The following is a 17,138-nucleotide window of genomic DNA, read 5'->3' as shown; positions in this document are numbered from 1 at the left end:
TCTGTTTAATCGGGGAAGCTTGCTGGGAATGGACTTGTGAGCTACTTTGAGTTTGTGGTGCGCTATGAGACAACTTGTGGAGTGGTTCTGCATGAATGACAACAACTTAAGCTGGCAGCAGATGAGCACTCGCAGTCACTCCCAATGTGCCATTGTGCTGGAGAGCAGAAATGGGTATCTTTTGTTTCAGGAATGTATGTACAGGCTTCATGCTTTCCACTTACCAAGTTCCAAAAACCAAACATCCAAATTACTGCCTAGATTTATTGTGGTGGTGTGATTTTTAATTCCAAGTCTCAGATGTTGCTGTTAACTGAAAGTTCATCCTCAGCAATAAGCCCTGCTGTCTGACTGGAAGGAACTAGGATTGAAGAGACATCAGACATGAGTGTCACAGAGTGAGCAAGACTCGAATTTCCTGTGTAGATCAACCTTGGCGATACGCTGGAGATGTTACTGGACTTCTTAACTCATGTCTGCAGCTGAGCTTCGATTTGGGGTCGAGCAAGACATTTTTGAGTCCCTGTTTCTGCTGTTCATCTCTTTACTTGCCTCGGCCAGGTTGGCCTTGGAGCAACCTTCTCTAGTGGAAAATGTCCCTGCCCATGACAAGGGTTCGGAAGTGGATGAGCTTTAAGGCCCCTTCCAAGCCAAACCATTCTGTGACTTGATGACTGTATGACTCTGCAGCAAGCAGTACAGAAGGCAGGCTGGTGTCTGAGATAGCTTGGATGAAGTTGTGTGTTTGTTCCTGTGGGATAGGAGTTTGGGGCTGGAGGAGGTGAGAAATCTGGAGTGTATATTAAATGCTCCAGGTCTCGGATGCTCGGTTTGGATCTGAGGGAGGCATGGTTTTGTCCTCAGCTAGAGTGTGATCGGCTGCTGTGAAAATCAAGGCCCTGAAAGGGGGTATCTGGAAGGAGGCTTGCTCTGATAATGGAAGGCGTTTTCTGTTAGCGTAGTCAGAGACTGACTTGATTGTCTCGTCTTTTTTATGCGTCTTTATTTTTCTGAAGAGGAACTCGATAGCACTGTTTTTTTGCAGTGGGTGGTTCCCACCTCTAGGATTTTATCTCCTGAAAACTGTCTTTATCTTTGTTGCTTACTGGTGAAAGTCTTGGGGCCGGTTTGAAGAAAAGCCTGTTGTGTGTAAGCATTATCAGACACGTGGGTTCTGCTTTCATTCCTGCCCAGTGAAAATATAAACTGAGTGTCCTTTGCACTCTTTGTTCTGGGGATGTGGGGAAGTTCAGCTCTGTGTGCCAGCTCCAGGCTTTCCTGAAGGAAATGGAAATGCCTCTCAGCCCTGCCTCATAGAAGGCTTGTAGAGGAGGCTTGTAGATGGAGAAGCATGGCTGGCCCATGAGTGCCAGGGGTGTCCAGGCAGGGAAGGGTTCACACACTTTCTGAAGTCAAAGAGAAAGCTTTCAGCTCCAAAGTCAGAGTAGCAGTTGTCCATGTAGGGAATTTAATGTGGAACAAACTGTTATGAAGCCAGCCTGCTGCTGGAGAGACTGCAGTGCTGGATGCTGTCCCTGTGTGTAGCAAAGGGGAGGCAGGGGAAAGAAGGTGAAATGGGTTCGAGTGGAAAGGGGGGTAAGGTGAAACTGATGACTGTAATGGTGAGAAATGTCCAGAGATCCCTGGTCTTAGGTCAGGATCTCGTTCCGTGGTCTCTTGTAGAGCAGAGATGTGAATTTAAAAAGCAAATGGAAAACAAGCCTGTTCCTACTACTAGAGGTACCTCAAGGCATTTATGAAACTTTAGTCTTCCTGTTCCCTTCCCCGTGGCTATTGTAAGATGCTTTCTGTTTCTCCTTCTAGGTATAACTGTGGAGACTTTCAAAATGTCTTTATGCTTCCGTAGTTTCATCACGTTTGCCGTACCTGGAGTGCTGGCACTTTATGGGTGCTGGTGGATTTATTCCCATAGAAAAAAGCATAGAACCTATCAAGAGAAACCAGCAGTAGCTGCTGAAGAGCAGCAGGAAGAAGTGACAGAGCAGGATTCAGCACCAGGAACAGAACCATGTGTTCCACAACGACAGCTCTCCTTGCTGGAAGAGGAGCACACGGAGAACAAAACCTCGACCTCCCTGCTGACAGCAGGGTTGACGATGCCCTCTGTTCTGTGTCACACTGATGAGAGACTGGATCTCTCACCAGCCCTGCCAGTGACAACGAATCAGCCCAGCACCCTTGAGAACGACAGTGAAAAACTAGAAGAAACGGGATCTCAAGATGAAAAGAGTGTCCCTGCTTGTGTTTCTCTCCCTTGGGAGCCTGCCTGTTCAGAGCAGCCAGGGGAAGAAGACGTGTCCAGGTCAATTGCCAGTACTGTACCTTTGTGTCAGGAGGAGGAGGACACACAGCCAAAAGGAGATGAACTGAGAAGAGAGAAGGTTAGAGGAGTGGGTTTGTGCAAGGAAGACATTAAGAAAATTGAGCAAGTGACGATACAGATTGTTTCCAAGGTCATTTTGGCAGCAACTGAGGAAGTGCTGTCAGGTGCTGCGAGTGATGGGTCCACTCAGCTCTGCCAGGCTGCTGCTAGCCAAGCTGAGGCACCTCTGGAGACGGCAAGTGCTGTTTCCACTGATCAGACACTTGCAGAGGAAGCTGCAGTAGCTGATACGAACGGTGCTGGACAGAATGATGCTGTGGTACTGACATCCCCACAGACAGAGGAACAGGATCAGGATGTTACATGTTCAAGCTGTTTAGGGCAAAGCCCCATTGAGGGAGCCACAACAGACTGTCAGATGAAGACCCCTGTGTGCAGGGAGTCCCAGGGAGGTGTTCGGACTCCTGTGGAGAACCACAAAGGTTCTCCAGAAAAGTCACCTTTGGTTAGGGAGGGCTCTTCATGCAGCACATCCGCATGTGAGGATGGGGCATGTGTGGAGGGCCTGCTGCAGAGCACAATGCTGGCTGTTGCATCGGGCCAGCATTCAGGGTTACTGAGTTTATCTGCAACCCGAGACACAAGTGCTGGGCAGAGCTCCGGGCCAAGTGAAACTCAACCTACTCTGAAGCTGCCTGAAGACAATGAAGTGCCATACAGCAATGGAGTGCTGCAAGAGGATGGTCCAGACCTGTGTAATGAGTGTAGCAAGGCACCAGGAATAGATGGAGACTGCCTACAAGGTAAGCAGTTTGAAAATCCTCTTACACGCCCATGGTGAACAAGCATTTTATGTGCTGTAGCCCTCCTGGATGTGCAGATAAAGCTTCCTGTTTAATTTCTCCAGTAAATGACTATTTCGCCCTCAGGTGCAGGTGGGTCTGCATTTGCTCTCAGAATTGGTATCTCTGTAGGATCCAGTGTCAGCTGGGTGATCTTCAGGGTATACTGCAAAGGGGTGAACAGGCTGGTCCCTGTTGAGCACAGAGCTTCTTGTCTAAAGCTGAGCATGTTCTCGAGTAGCCCAGTGAAATGAACTGTGTCTGGATGTAGGCCAGGCTGCTGAACACCTTGCTGGTTTGAAACCTGCTCATCCCAATGGTTTCTGCTTCAGTTCCAGCAGCCTCTAGCAAGCCCTGGGCTCTTCCCTGTGAGCTGCTGCTGTAAGGGGCCATGAGGCAGGTTTCTTAGGTGCTGCTGGACGAAGCAGGGAAGTGCTCTCATGAACTGTGATAAAATCAGTTGGTTGCAGACCAATTCCCCCGAAGCCTTTTTACCTGGAAGGGAAGGTGCGGGCCAAGAAATCCCAACAGGGAACAGTGGTCATGGAGTTTCCCCATCTGTCTATGTTGCTTTTGCCTTCTGGACCCTGGCTGATGTGTATGTGGCAGAACGAAAAGCTGTCTGAGCAAATGTTAACCTGTGTGACCTTGGGATGGATGTTCAAGTCCTTTAGAAGACCCTGTGGTGCCAACAGCCCTTAATGACAGGGTGCCTTTTGTAATTGCTGCGGCGAAGGCTGCTTGTTGCAAGGCATGTGCACTGAGTTTGCCAACAATTAAGGATTAAACCCACAGAACATTTCCTTTAGTGAGAATCACTGTAGGAAGATGGTGGGTTTGCCTTGTTGTGAATGCTGGTGTGGCAAAAGGTACAAATGTGTGGTGGAGCCTGATGGTGATGAGCTGAGACCTCAACACCCAGACAGCTGATGGGCAGGGAGAGGGGACAGAGCAGGGTGCTAATGTGGGATCAGAGGTCACACAGCTGAGCCTCACACCCAGGCTTTGAGGCTTCCATCCCCATCCTTGCCTTTCCAGGCATCTGTGCTGTGTTCCTAGTTAAGATGTGGCAAATGTGAAGCAGGTGTTTGGTTTATTTTTCTCTTTGGTCCTGCACTGGATGGCCTGAATACTTGCAGGCAAGTGAGGGTCTTCACGCTTCTGCTTGTTAATCTGAAGGAAGGATCAGCCATGTGTCACACTGCTTGTATCTGGGATGCAACCAGGAGGAAGAGGTTCGAGTTTGTCCCCCTCCCAAGTAGAAACGTTCCTTGTATCAGCTGATGGTTTGGGAAGAAGCTGTAGCTTGGCTCTGGCACCCTGCTTCCTCAGGCATATGAGCGATTTGGGCAAGAGGCAATCCCCTACCCCCCCTAGCAGTGGACCACCCCTGGCACTCAGGTCCCTGTGCACCATCTGCTGGGGCAGGAGTGTAATGTCTGCACAAAGAGCAGATGAAGAGGTTGCACGTCCCTCCTTGCCTGCTAAACTCCCTGTGAAGAGCCCTGCCCAGGCCGTGGGTGGAATGCAGAATTCCTTGGGCAGCAGCAGGCTCTCCTTCAGCTTTTGGTAACTTTGGTTTCTGGTGTCTGTGTCAGCCGCTGTGTAAGAGGTCACTGTGTTTGAAGGATGCTGGCTCAAGTCGGGCTGCTTCCTGTGGCATTCCCAGAGCTGTGCAGGCTTTTCTGTAGGAATAAAAGGAAACTTTCAGTAGGCTGCATGTGATGGGAACCCTTTCTGACACACTGGAGAACCCAATACAGGAGCACCCTGAGTGAAGGCATGAGAACAGCTCTATGTAACCTCTCTATGAAATGATGTCTTTTCACAGCTTTGTGCCTGGGAGCTGGACTGGGGGGGTTGTCTGAATGCTGACACATGTGCATGTCTTGCAGGATTGGATGAATGTGGTACGGACTTTGTGAACAGTGGCTGTGCCATGAAGAACGCAGTGACTCAGCAGAACACTAAGACAGGGAGAGAAACCAGCAAGTGTGACCACGTCATCTGGGAAATAGAAGTCCCAAAGGTAAGCAGCTGCTGGCCTGCTCCTGCATCCTGCCCTGCCCTACACAGCCGTCTTCTGGCTCTTCCTGTCCTGCACTGGCTTGGTGCCTTCTCAAGGGCATCAACAACAGAGGAGGGTTTAAGAGATTCGCTCCCATTAGGACTCAGCAGGAGGGAAGAGCCAGGACAAACTGTAAACATGAGGCACTCAAGTCTGTGGCACTTATAATTACTCATGATCTTCCACCCCAATCTGTTGTTCAGATGCCTTGAAAGCATTCAGAAGGTTTTGAGGGTACACAGTTATTCAGAGCAGGTGATGAAATAAGCTGCAGAGAACAGCGTTGGTTGATCAATATTTCTCTTGCTGACTGTTGCTTTCTTGTCCCCTTCATAAAGGAATTAGTTGGCCGCTTGATTGGCAGACAAGGAAAATTTATGAGCTTCCTGAGGCAGAAATCTGGTGCCAAAATCTATGTCTCGACAAAGCCTTATTTCCATGATTCCCAGGTCTGTCACATTGAAGGTAAGTGAAAGTCTCTTAATTCATTGTCTAATACGTACCTTGGGGGCCTTAATTAGATGGGCAAGGAGTTCAAACAGGGTTAGTGCCTCTTAGTCCAGTGCTTTACAAAGCTTTCTCTTCAGTGCTGTTACAGTAGAGGTCTGTGCCAGGTCACCTGTGCCTTGGCATGTGAGCCGTTCTAGAGGTGAGAATGTGTTTTAATGTCTTCATCTGCTGTAGTTTAAGCAACACCATCTGTAGGATCACTTCGGGCCTCCAGGAGGAGCTATGGGATGTGTATCAGTTACATGGCCAATCTGCTGAAACTGAAGTTGTTGCTGTAGTGCAGAAGGCTCTGGCAGCTGTGTTGATTCAAGTGGCAAGGCTGGGGTTGTCCTCACCAAATCTGTGCTACAGACCTTCTGTGGAACTTCTGTCTTCCAGGTTTCCCACATCAAGTAGAAAAAGTACTGAGCCTGATTGGCATGAAGTTCAAGGAGCTGTGTCTTGCCAATGTCCACGATCTACCTCCACCAGCACCACTGACACTTCATTCCCTCCTTATGACTGCCTGGGTGAGTCCCAGCTTGCTGGCTATGCTGATGTCAGGGTGGAAGGCTGTTGCTGGTCACTGCCATTGTAGGATGCTGTATCCATGTCGCTGGCTCACAGATGCCCTCAAACCAAGTTTGATTTTGTGTAGCTGGTTGTTGTTTGGTTGATTTTACTGTTAAGAGATCAGGTTTACCTACCTGTTCTTCCACTACTGTTCCCATTGTGCCTGTAGTGACTGTGCACATAACTGTTTCCTTGGATGTGAAGATAGGCTTTATTCTAGAGAATTGAATTTATGCTGGCAAATTAAAGGCATTTTGGATGTATTCCAAGCACAGTAATGCTCAGAAGCTGCCCAGCACAGTGGCTCTCTAGCAGCCAGGGAAAATGACTTTGAAAATGAGGCTTCTGTGACAAATCTTGGACAATCCCTGTGAAGATTACCTTGATGTTTAAAACCTCCATGGGCAGGGAATCCTGGCAAGTTGCACAGTGTTGATAGTGCAGCATGGCTTGACCCATCGTTCCTGACTCTGCTCGCTGATCTCTTGGGTAAATGAGTCTTGCAGCTGCTCTGTGCTGATAGTCTTTTTGGGTACAAGATGGGCCCCAGCCCAAGTCTGATTTCCTTGAGAACAGCAGGGAGTTAACAATGGGTAGCCTTCTGCTCCTGATCCAGAGCAGTCTTTAGAAGTGAAATACTACTTTGCCACGGCTGTAAGCCTCAGGAGGTGCTGGTGGAACAGGGAGCTGCTGCGAATGAAGCTTGAGTTGCAGTGAACGCTAATGAGAGCTTCTTTCCTCCACGTGACAGCTCTTCCTCCCGGATGGAGTGACTGTGGAGGTGGTCGTGGCGCACCAAGTCGATGCAGGGCACATGTTCCTGCAGCAGCACACTCACCCCACTTTCCATGTCCTGAGGAGCCTTGAACAGCAGATGTCTGTCTGCTACTCTCAACCTGCAATTCCAACTCTGCCAACTCCGGTAGAAGGCAAGTAACTTGGCTGCTCACAAACTGTTCGCTTGAGAAACCTGGAGGGTCATGTGAAATCCTGCTGCCCTGAGGTAGGCTTGGGAGGCTTCCCAGTGCGTGAGATGTGACAGTTCGTTTGTTATTCCATTTATTTGGGCTTTTCTTAATAGGTAAAGCACAAGGCGTTGCTCTGTTCTTCCTTACCCCACTCATCCCTGAATACCTCTCCAGCCACTTAGTTGCACATTGAAATTCAGAAGGAGAGAAGTCAGTCTTGGGTTATTTCTTATCTACCTGGCACCTGGTATATTTTTGCTGACAAAGTGTGGAGCTACTCCCACATCTTCATAGTGTCACTGTCTGTACATGGTCTAAAGTGGAGGGTGCATCGTGTGGAAAGGAGTTATTAGTCATAACTAACGCCTGAAGTGCTGATTTCTGGAAATCCACTGATCTTTCTTCTCTCTACCCTTATGTTCTGCAGTTGGTATTATCTGTGCAGCTCCAGGCCTGGATGGGGCATGGCTACGGGCTCAAGTTATCAGCTACTTTGAAGAGACCAGTGAAGTAGAACTCAGATATGTGGACTATGGAGGATATGACAAAGTGAAGGTCGACACACTCAGACAAATCAGGTCTCTAGCTCCTCTTCCATGGCCTGAGGCCATATCTGGCTCAAATCTTCATCAGAGGCATCTGTATTGTTTGAATTGCTTCTAGGTTTTTCCCCAGCTGAAGTGGGAATTGGTAGAAAAGTTTGCCTCAGCAGCAGGGGTGGGCTCCCTGGCAGCACAGCAAGCTCTTGCAAGGCGTTCTTGAAGGGGAGGGAAGAGGAAATTGTGACTTCTGTCACTTCAGCGTGGCAGCTGAGCAGAAGGATGCCTTTGGGACGCCCCAAGGTGTAGTTAGTGGCTGAGCTAGGAATAAGATTGGGATTCTCTATGCTCCAGCCCCACTGTCTGGAAGAGCTGTATTGGATGAGGGTTTTCTTACACAAGCCCATTAAATACCTGATTGTGCCCAGAGGTGGGAGGAAAGCAGTCCAGGCTCCATGGTGGACGTGGCTTTTGCTTGGAGCCCAGTCCAACCTGGCATGCTCATGAGACAATGGATTGCTGCTGCTTAGGTTGCTGGGAGGTTGTTTTGGACTGTCGTCAATTTTAAACTAAATCCCTGTTACAGCAATGGATTAAGCAATGTCACCTGAAAGAATACAGGAGTGACTTAAAGCCCTGTTCTCATTCTGATGGCTTCTCTTTTCTTTAAGGTCTGACTTTTTATCGCTGCCTTTCCAAGGAGCAGAAGTTTTACTGGACAATGTGGTGCCTCTTCCAGGTAATGGAGCTCCTGACAGCTACTATTGGCGGTCCTCCTGCAGTGTCAGTGGGTGCCAGCAGTGGGCAAGCGATGATTGTGCCTGAACCTTCCCTCTCCTATTGCAAGCACAGCCTCTGGTGTGACTAGAGCAAGGACTGGAAAGAATGAATTTTATCCTTCTAAATGTGCTAGCATGGCAGAACCTGTCAGACTCCAGGGGAAAGATGATAAATGTCCAGGCTTTTTCCTGCTTGGAGGAGAGAGTGAATTACTCTCCTAAAGAGCAAGTTGGCAGGGCTGGCAGTGTGTTAAGTGAAGTAGCTGTAACTACTCTGCCACCTTCTGTCATAAAGTAGCTGTAAATGTGAGCTTAGTTTTAATGTGTTAAGCCAATATCTAATACTTTCCTAGTGGAGTGACTGATGTGGATAGTTCTGTGTTCAAAATGCTACCATTCAAGCCCTGGCAGAGTGCCATGGTGGTAGAGATGCCTGATGGCTGGGGGCCCAAAAAGCTGCCTTGTACGGAAGGGGTTTCTGTAGGAGCTGGGGGTCAGGTGGGTCAGTAGTGTCTTCAGGGTCAGTGAAGTCCTGAGGCCCTTGAGCTTAGTTTATTAAGGATCAAAATACTAATGACAGCTCAAAGGTACTGCAGATAGGCAGTTTTCTATCTTTAAAGCCTCCTAATTCATCAGCCACTTAAATTCATATTAACTTAGCTAGTGGCTTTAGAAAGCACTTCATTCTTCCCTTCAGCAACACAGCAGGCATAATGCTTGTGTGATCTCCAGCTTAATAAGCTGGTTTCAGCAACAGGGTGAGGATTCACTGGTCTAATGGGTGCAGGAGGTCAGGCAAGATGAGCTTAATAGTCCTTTCTGGCCTTTAAAGCCTGTGACCCTGCTTTGTTTTCTCCTGCTCCTCCCCAAGATGAGGATCACTTCTCCCCTGAAGCTGACGCGGCTGTTGGCGAGATGACCAGAGGCGCAGTCCTTGTGGCGCAGGTACGTGGAGCTGTTGGGGAAAGTCCTGCTGCTGATGGTGCTGCTGCTGCTGCGACTCTGTGCAGCCCACATCCTGCGTGTGTGTGAAAACAGACAACAAAGCCAGAGCCTGGAAGTCTGGCTGCTGGGCAGGGGCTTGCTGAGAAATCGCGGTGCTGAGAACTTCCTGGTGAAGCATCAGTTACTGCTGAGGGCTGTGTGGCTTGGGAAGGGATGAGTATTCCCTCTTGTGAGTGATGTGGGCAGAAAGCCAGGGTACAGATTTGAGTGATGAAAGTGAACTTGCCCACAGGGTGTTCCAGCTGCTGCCTGGTGGCAGGAGCTGCATTTCCTCCAGCCTACACATAGGAAGGGGTATCTGACAGGGAGTGAATGATGCTGGCCTTGCATCCTTCATGGCTCACACCACAACTGCTGCCCATTCTGTTTTTTCTGTTTCCAGGTCACAAATTATGACAGTGCAACAGGACTGCCACTGATACAGCTGTGGAACTTGATGGGCGATGAGGTACGTGTGTTGACATACCTATTCTGTTGGAGTTGATGCTAATGCAGGCTTTCTACTGTTGATTAGGAACTTGCCGATTGTTTTTTTTTTTTCTAATGGCTTGTTCACCTTTCTACTTTTTGTTTTCTTTCTTTTCACCTCCCTTTAGGTGGTGTCCGTAAACAGAACTCTGGTGGAAAGAGGCCTTGCTCGGTGGCTTGACTACTAGCAATGTCCTACCATTTCCCTAGAAACACATACCTCATCTCAGTGAAAGGCGGGGTTATTAAAAGCCATAATGACAAATACTGTAGCTTTAAAGCAAAAAATCCTCTCTGGCCTCTACTCAAAAGCTGAATGGGAAAAACCTTAAAACCTTACGGCTCGTTCGAAGGTAGCAAATGCCCTTTAAGCTGTGGTTGTTCCACATGTATAATACCCATGAACTTAGTGTCTGCTTTTCCTTCCAAGTTCCATTGGTTTTCCTTTTTTAACAGGCTCTGCCTATGAAATTAATGAATGTGATTAAGGAATTTAATGTTCAGTTATGGATTTCTCTATATTGTGCCACTAACCTGCATAAACAATATTCATCTTGTGTCTTCCTTATGCCAGGAGGTAGATGAATTGCATTCGTTGCACTTACTGTGGCACCTGTCTCACTGCAGTCATGGTTTTTAGGCTTGATACGCTTAAGGAAGAAAGCTGCTCTGTGCAGATGCTTGAAGGCAGGATGTGTTACCACTACAATTTTTGCTCTGAAATGATGTGTATTTAAAGAAAAGAACTGATTGCCAAGCCCAATTGTAGTTTATATTTTTCTAGCTGTGCAAGTCTGTAAATATATATAAAAAACCCAACACTGTAATATTTTGTACAAGAAAAACACTGGAAACAAAGGGAACTTTACAGAAACTTTTTCACACCAAAATGTCCTCTGTAGGTAGAACTGGTTTGGAGTGCATTAGGGTAGCCAACATTGGAGCATCTGAATGTTGGGAGTGTTTCAGCTCTGCTGTATACAGGATTAGGATTCCACTAGGTTGCTGTCTGGTTGGAGTTGTCATCACTGCGTTCTTTATTATGTTGCTGTACAGTTCTGTTTAAAAAGAAAGTGATAACTTGGCATTAAAGCTGCAGTGGTGTTCTCCTCTCTTTCCTTTTATTTTTCTTTTTTCTCCTTTTGAGATTTCTATGACGTATTTAAAATTCTGCTCAAATAATTTAAGCTGACTTGATACTCTTTAAACGCGTGGCCTCTAATGTGTATCATGTTAGGTGTGTATTGAGCTGGGATTTATGGCTGGCAGAGAAGATACTCACCAGGAAGAGGTTGATGCAGTCAGTCCTCAGAAGCTTTTTCAGGTGGATTCAAGTATGTCTTTGCATCCTATGAGCTAACATGTCAGTGTTTGGATAGTTCCCTACAAAAGCATTTGGTGCAGCCCTTCTGATATGATATGGTTATATCTCTCTCTTTTGAGTTCTCTCCTATTCAGTGCTTATGGTTTAACGTTCATGTTTGCAGTAACATCAAGTGAAAACTCAATTTGGTAACTAAGTGAAATCTATAAAACCTATTATCTTGGAATGTTTCTTTCCATTTCAATTAAAGCTCAAATTTTAAGCTGTCTTAATCAAACTGTGATGACTGAGAGCCTTCATTTCCTGATCTCCTATGATGTAGGGCTGGGAAGGGAGCTTAATGGGGTAAGCAGGTGAGCCCTGATCCTGGCTTTGCAAGAGATGCAGAAAGGTCAAGCTTCAAATCTCCAGGGCTTCATTTTACTTCCAGCTGAAACCCAGGTTTATTTTTTATGGTGAATTACTTATTAGAAAGCCTTAGTCTGAGCACTGGTACTCAAGGCTTTGAGACTGTTGCATGTTTGTGGAATTAACTTACTCTGGATTCAGGGCGTCCCTTTTGTCACCCTTGTGTATTGGAAAGAGAAACTTGGGAGTCTGTTTGTGTTGTGCAGGCTATAAAATCCCCTCTTCAAGATGATGACAAGTTTCTTGTTGAAGCCAAGCAGTGCAGTGATGTCAACAGTTTGTCCTTGCTCTCAATACTCAAGATATTTGAGCACCTTGCAACCGGAAAAGTCTGTTCTTGCAGTAACCTGTATTCACCCTCCCTGTGTGGAAAAGGGAGGGCACGGGCTGGACTGACCCCACTGGGGCTGCATGGAACCAAGTGTGTTCAACACAAGTTACTGCAACAAGACAAAAAGAATTGAAGAGAAACCATCAGACAATCCTTTTGATGCTGTGAGCTTGAACCTGCCAGCGCTGGTGCTGCTTTTGGACTTCTGGAGCCATGGTGCATCCTCCTGCTGCTGGCGTGTCTGGTGGTGGGAGCGCTCCACGTTCTCGCAAGCAAAGGAGCAGTTTTCTAAGCAGGGTATTAGCAGGAAGCACCCAGAACAGGCAAGTCTGGAGATCCTTACGAGACCTGCGGCCACCCAAGTTCAGCTCCACCAAAAGCAGGAGGCTCACAAGTTGAGGATGAAACCAGACAAGCTTCATACCTGCTGCGTGTCCATTCCCGAGAAGCTCTAGATGTTCTCTGCAGGCCGAGGAAGCTCTGTTATGTTTTGCTAAAAGAATAAAAAAAACGAAGTAGAAAAAGTGCTTCCTGTTTGTTTCCTGGATTGCCTGGAAGCATCCCTGGCTAATCCATCCTCCTGAGACCATGGAAAAGTGAGTAATGGCCCCTGCTTTGGCTTGTCTATGCTGCCTGCGAGTTTATAGACTTCTCTGTCACCTGTCTCTGTTCCAGGCTGAAGCATCTGAGGTGTTTAGCACCTAGGGCTGGAGCTGGTGGATACCATACCTCCTCCCTGACACCCAGCCTGGGCTTTCCTAGCCCTATAGTGGTTTTCCTGGGGTGAATGCATGCCAGAAGCTTTCATTCTTTTGCTGAATCGAGTAGAAAAGCTGCTGCAGATTCCAAGGTGAGTATTTTGGTGTCTAAAACCAGGGTTGGCTCCTTATGAAGGTGTTCTCCATCCTTGTGGAGAGCAGGAGGTGACAGGAGTTGTGCTGTAGGTGTGACTGTAGCAAGGTTTCAGCCTTCCCCTGGGAGACGGGAGATGGGCTCAAAGGGACTTACTGGTTTGTATGATTCATGTTGCTCCTTCCCCAGGAGGCCACTAGGGTTTGGTGGTCTTGTTTTAAGCATGAGAACAGGGACCCTCAGCTCCAGAGCCGAGCTGGGTGAGCAAAGCGTGGCGCTCGTTGCCTGTCCCATGGAGCACTGGGAGCAGTGGGAGAGCAGCAGATGGCACTCGAGCCTCAGACGAGCATCGCCGCCGGCTGCCGCTCTGGGTGGTTTCCGCACTGGAAGCGCAGCTATTCCGGCTCTCAGTCCTTGAAGGAATACGTGTCATCTTGAGCCATAAGATGCGGCTATAGGACCTTGATTTACATGCTTTGGATGTTCTTCTCTGCTCGCAGGTCCAGATTGTATCTCTGCTTGTGCTGATTTGTCCTTACACAGCTTCTGGACTTGAGATGATAACGCAGAAGTGTTACTTTTCCCTTGCAGAGACTGACCCCTGATTTGCTTGGGTTTTCCTCCGGTGGAAACACAGCTTTCTGCACACAGCTACCCCAGAGCACAGAACCAAGATTGCTTCTTCAATCAGATAGTATCTTTCCCACCCCCAACCAAACCGAAGTGAGCAAATTGTGCTTGTGCTGAAAAATGGACTTGTGGGTACTGAAAAGCGCAGTTCCGTGTGCTCTATGCAAAGAGGCAACGGCCAGACAAGTACCAGTGAGTCAGAGAAGGAAATTCCTGTTGAGATGCTGCAAAGGTAGTGCGTGAAGGTGTTCTTATTTTGTTTAATTACAACAAATTCAAACCTTATTTTCGTATTTCTAGGCCCATTTGTATTTGAGACAGATCACAAACTGAAAGCATGGCATTACTCTACACAGGCAAACCCAGTGCTTTTAGGAGCCTTTAGGTAGGTGAAGGATGCTGTATATCACTGCTGTAATCTCACTTTGTTTATTAAGGCCCAACAGAAGTAATTAAAACCTGCTCTCAGCGCTCAATGGCAGTGAGCACTGTGTACATCTGCTTGGATGTGAGCTTGTGTTACCAGGTGCAGAGTGTGACAAACTGGAGGATAAATCATCTTGCAAAGAAGCCTGGCTCTTGCACGGGTCTCAGTCAGGCTGGGGACCTGTAGTGGGGTCCACGCAGACACACGCATTTGAGGGCTCTTTTTTTATCTCCTGTAGTGCTCTGTGCTGCTCTGCTCCCCGTGTGGTTGTGATTTTCCTCCTTTAGTTGCCTTTGCTTTGTGTGAACTGGGCTGTTGTGTTCCCAGTGATGCGTCTGAAGCTTCTGGGGTGGGGGCTCATGGTCTGTGCTTGCTGCTTACTCAGGTTTTGCCCTTCAGCAAGACACCCAGGATGGGTTTGCCGAGGAACACCAAGGAACTTACCCTGTTCCCTGTTGAAGAGCCCAGCCTCAGGCTGTATGTGCCTGGACCCCCCCCCCCCTTACGGAAAATGGGGAGGAAAAGCTGCTTCTGAGGCCCTAGCTCTGTCGTGTGAGAGATCCATATAAATACGTGGACTTTTGTTAGCAGCTTGACCTCTCTGCCACTGTTCTTGCTCTGTAGTGAAGAGGTGCACTCTTTCTTCCACTCGTCTGATTCCTGGGTAATAGAAGGGCTAAATGCTTATTACCTTTCTGTAGCCTTTTCCAGTTGCCAATCAAATGTGTCTGGTTTGGGGTTTTGTTTTGTTTCTTTGTTGCTGTGACTATGCAGGATGCTCTATCTCACTGTAATTATGGTTCCATCATTGTCTTGGCATGGAAACATCTGCTGTCTCCCTGCGATCTCCACTTCCGTTTCTGTAGAGAATTTCATGGATCACGATGACCTTCTATTTTCCATAACATCTCATGCATCTCGGCTGTTTGTCTTGTGATACCCTGCCTCTCCATCTACTTTTTCCAATCAGCATCTCCACTGCATTCAGGATTTTGGCTCATCTGGTTGTCAAATCAATATCTCACTCACTGTCTCCTCTGCATCGCATCCACTGTATGCACAGCACCTTTGCACCTGACTGCCTGGGCTGTTTTCTCCTCTGAGCTCAATTCATCATCTAGCCCATGTCTAACATCTTTGTTCTTCTTATTTAACATCTTAATTTTCTCAGCCTTTTTCATTTGGATGATGTTGTACCCTTTGGCTGTGTGGGTTTGAGGCCGCTGCTCCTCCCGGCAGTGATGTGCCACAGGATGGATGGAGGATGTTGCCATTCAAGGTGAAGTTGCTGCTGGCTGCTTGTGACAAACTGCAGTGAAGTCGGAGCATGGTGAGGGTTGGAGCTGAGGGGCTGGAGAAATACAGGTTTAAGTACTGGGTTTGTGTGACCTTGTTTAAAGATCTGTGAGTGTGATGAACAGAGACACTTCAGTTTTTATTTCATTCTGGCACCTTTTATCACCAGGACTTTACTGGTATACCTGTTCTCTTAAAAAATTTTCATAAAAGAAGTCAGTCCCATATCTGCTGCAGAAGGGCCAATAAAACTCTTGAGAATGACAGGGTCTTAAATCATAGAATCAGTTAGGTTGAAAAGACCTTTAAGATCAGAGAGTCCAACGTTGCCATACCCCAAAACCTTTGACCAGATCAACTTGAGGGAGTGAAATTTTTTAAGTCCTGTTACCTCTTCCAGCACTCCTTGCTTTGTGCCCCACCTGTAAAATGCACATCCCAGTTCTCCACCTCCTGGCCCTGTGTCTCTCCTGGCAGCAGGAACCCCCATCCCACAGCTCCTCCGTACAGCTCTAGCACCGTGGCCACCAGGGTGATGCTGCAGCAAACCTAATCCTGAGAATATTAAAAGCACGTGTTGGGGGTTTTATTCACCCTCAACCCATGGTCTTCATAAAGTGAGGCAGGAATGTCCTGTTCTTGAAAAGCTTTGGCACCTGGAAGGTGTGACTGAGAAATGGCTCTTTATATGCTGGCAGAGAAGAGGGGTGTTGGTAGAGAGCAGAAGGCAGGGTGGAGGTTAATGAATCATGCAATAACTTCTAAGAAGGGTGGAAATTAAATTGTGCAGACATAGTTGTTTCCTCTTCCAGGAGTGTAGCTGTTTATGAAGGGATGATGTGTGTACTTTTTTATGCCATTTTATAATACGCAGTACTTGTGTATACTTGTATATAAGTAAGCCTGTAGAATCATAGGTGAAGGGATCTATTCATCCAAAAGGAGTTATGTGCCTGTCAGCGCCTATGTGTTTGGTCAGGATTTGGCACACTGTGTCCTTGCCCAGGCAGAGCTGCCAGAGCATGGCAGGATGGCTGCATTCACATGGACCTGGCTGGAATTCCCTGCAAGCAGATGAAGCTGCACAAGCCTCCGTGTGGAGGGATGCTGTGATGTGAGGAATGCTGTGGTGCGGGTGCTCCTCTGCTCCTTAGGAGGCTGCTTGGGAGGGTAACACCAGGCAGGTTGTAACACAGGACACGAGTTGGCTCTCTGGCAAAGGCAGGTACCTTCACAACCCGCTGGTGCTGGTTTCTGCCCTTACCATACTGTGGCTGTGCTGCCTGTCTCTTGGGCAAATGGCTTAGCCCCGGAGCCTCAGTTAAATGGTGTGATGAGGCTTGTGCTTTTGTCTCTGTAAAGGGAAAAATGCTGTAGCTCCAAAACAGGGTTCAAGTGCTGGGCCAAGTGTTGATCTGGAATGGGCTGAACTAGAGCAAACCAGACAGAAATCAACTAGGGAATAAACATTATAGGAAGTAATCTCCATCACTTCATGCTCCAGTGGCTTTGAAATAATTGGCTATTTCCTGGGCACATCCAGATGAGCTGATCAGTGTTCTCCCTGTTCCCTTTTCTGTACTTGTGCTCTTTTGGAGACCTGATTGTCCACTTCTCCCTTCCCCTTCACCTCTTGGCTCCCCCCCCCAGCCAAATTTCTACTGGAGTTTGTATTTCCCCCCCAGCAATGTCTCTGGAGAACCACAAATGTGTAATATGTGTCCCAACGCTTGTATTTCAATAGTGTGAAGCAAAGCACATCAGCAGAGGCAATTTCCCATTCACCACATTATTG

The 17,138-nt window shown here is 47.7% G+C and overlaps 1 protein-coding gene across 1 annotated transcript; it reads left to right on the top strand.

Annotated features, from left to right (window-relative positions):
- Nucleotides 1–1,847: 1,847 nt before the first annotated feature.
- On the top strand, nt 1,848–11,189 carry AKAP1 (A-kinase anchoring protein 1). The gene is made up of 10 exons (XM_057416682.1): nt 1,848–3,147; nt 5,082–5,215; nt 5,593–5,719; nt 6,143–6,273; nt 7,068–7,245; nt 7,712–7,862; nt 8,495–8,562; nt 9,474–9,547; nt 9,990–10,055; nt 10,204–11,189. Exons 1-10 carry the CDS (start codon nt 1,848–1,850, stop codon nt 10,261–10,263), a joined length of 2,289 nt encoding a protein of 762 aa, XP_057272665.1. The 3' UTR covers nt 10,264–11,189.
- Nucleotides 11,190–17,138: the final 5,949 nt, after the last annotated feature.

The sequence above is a fragment of the Pezoporus wallicus genome, unplaced genomic scaffold (genome assembly GCF_028554395.1).
Source record: "Pezoporus wallicus isolate ANWC-B61680 ecotype Strahan unplaced genomic scaffold, APGP_CSIRO_Pwel_v1 contig_13961, whole genome shotgun sequence".
Classification (NCBI taxonomy): Eukaryota; Metazoa; Chordata; class Aves; order Psittaciformes; family Psittacidae; genus Pezoporus; species Pezoporus wallicus.
The sequence above is the reverse complement of the archived record's forward strand: the minus strand, read 5'-3'. Positions and strand labels throughout refer to the sequence as shown.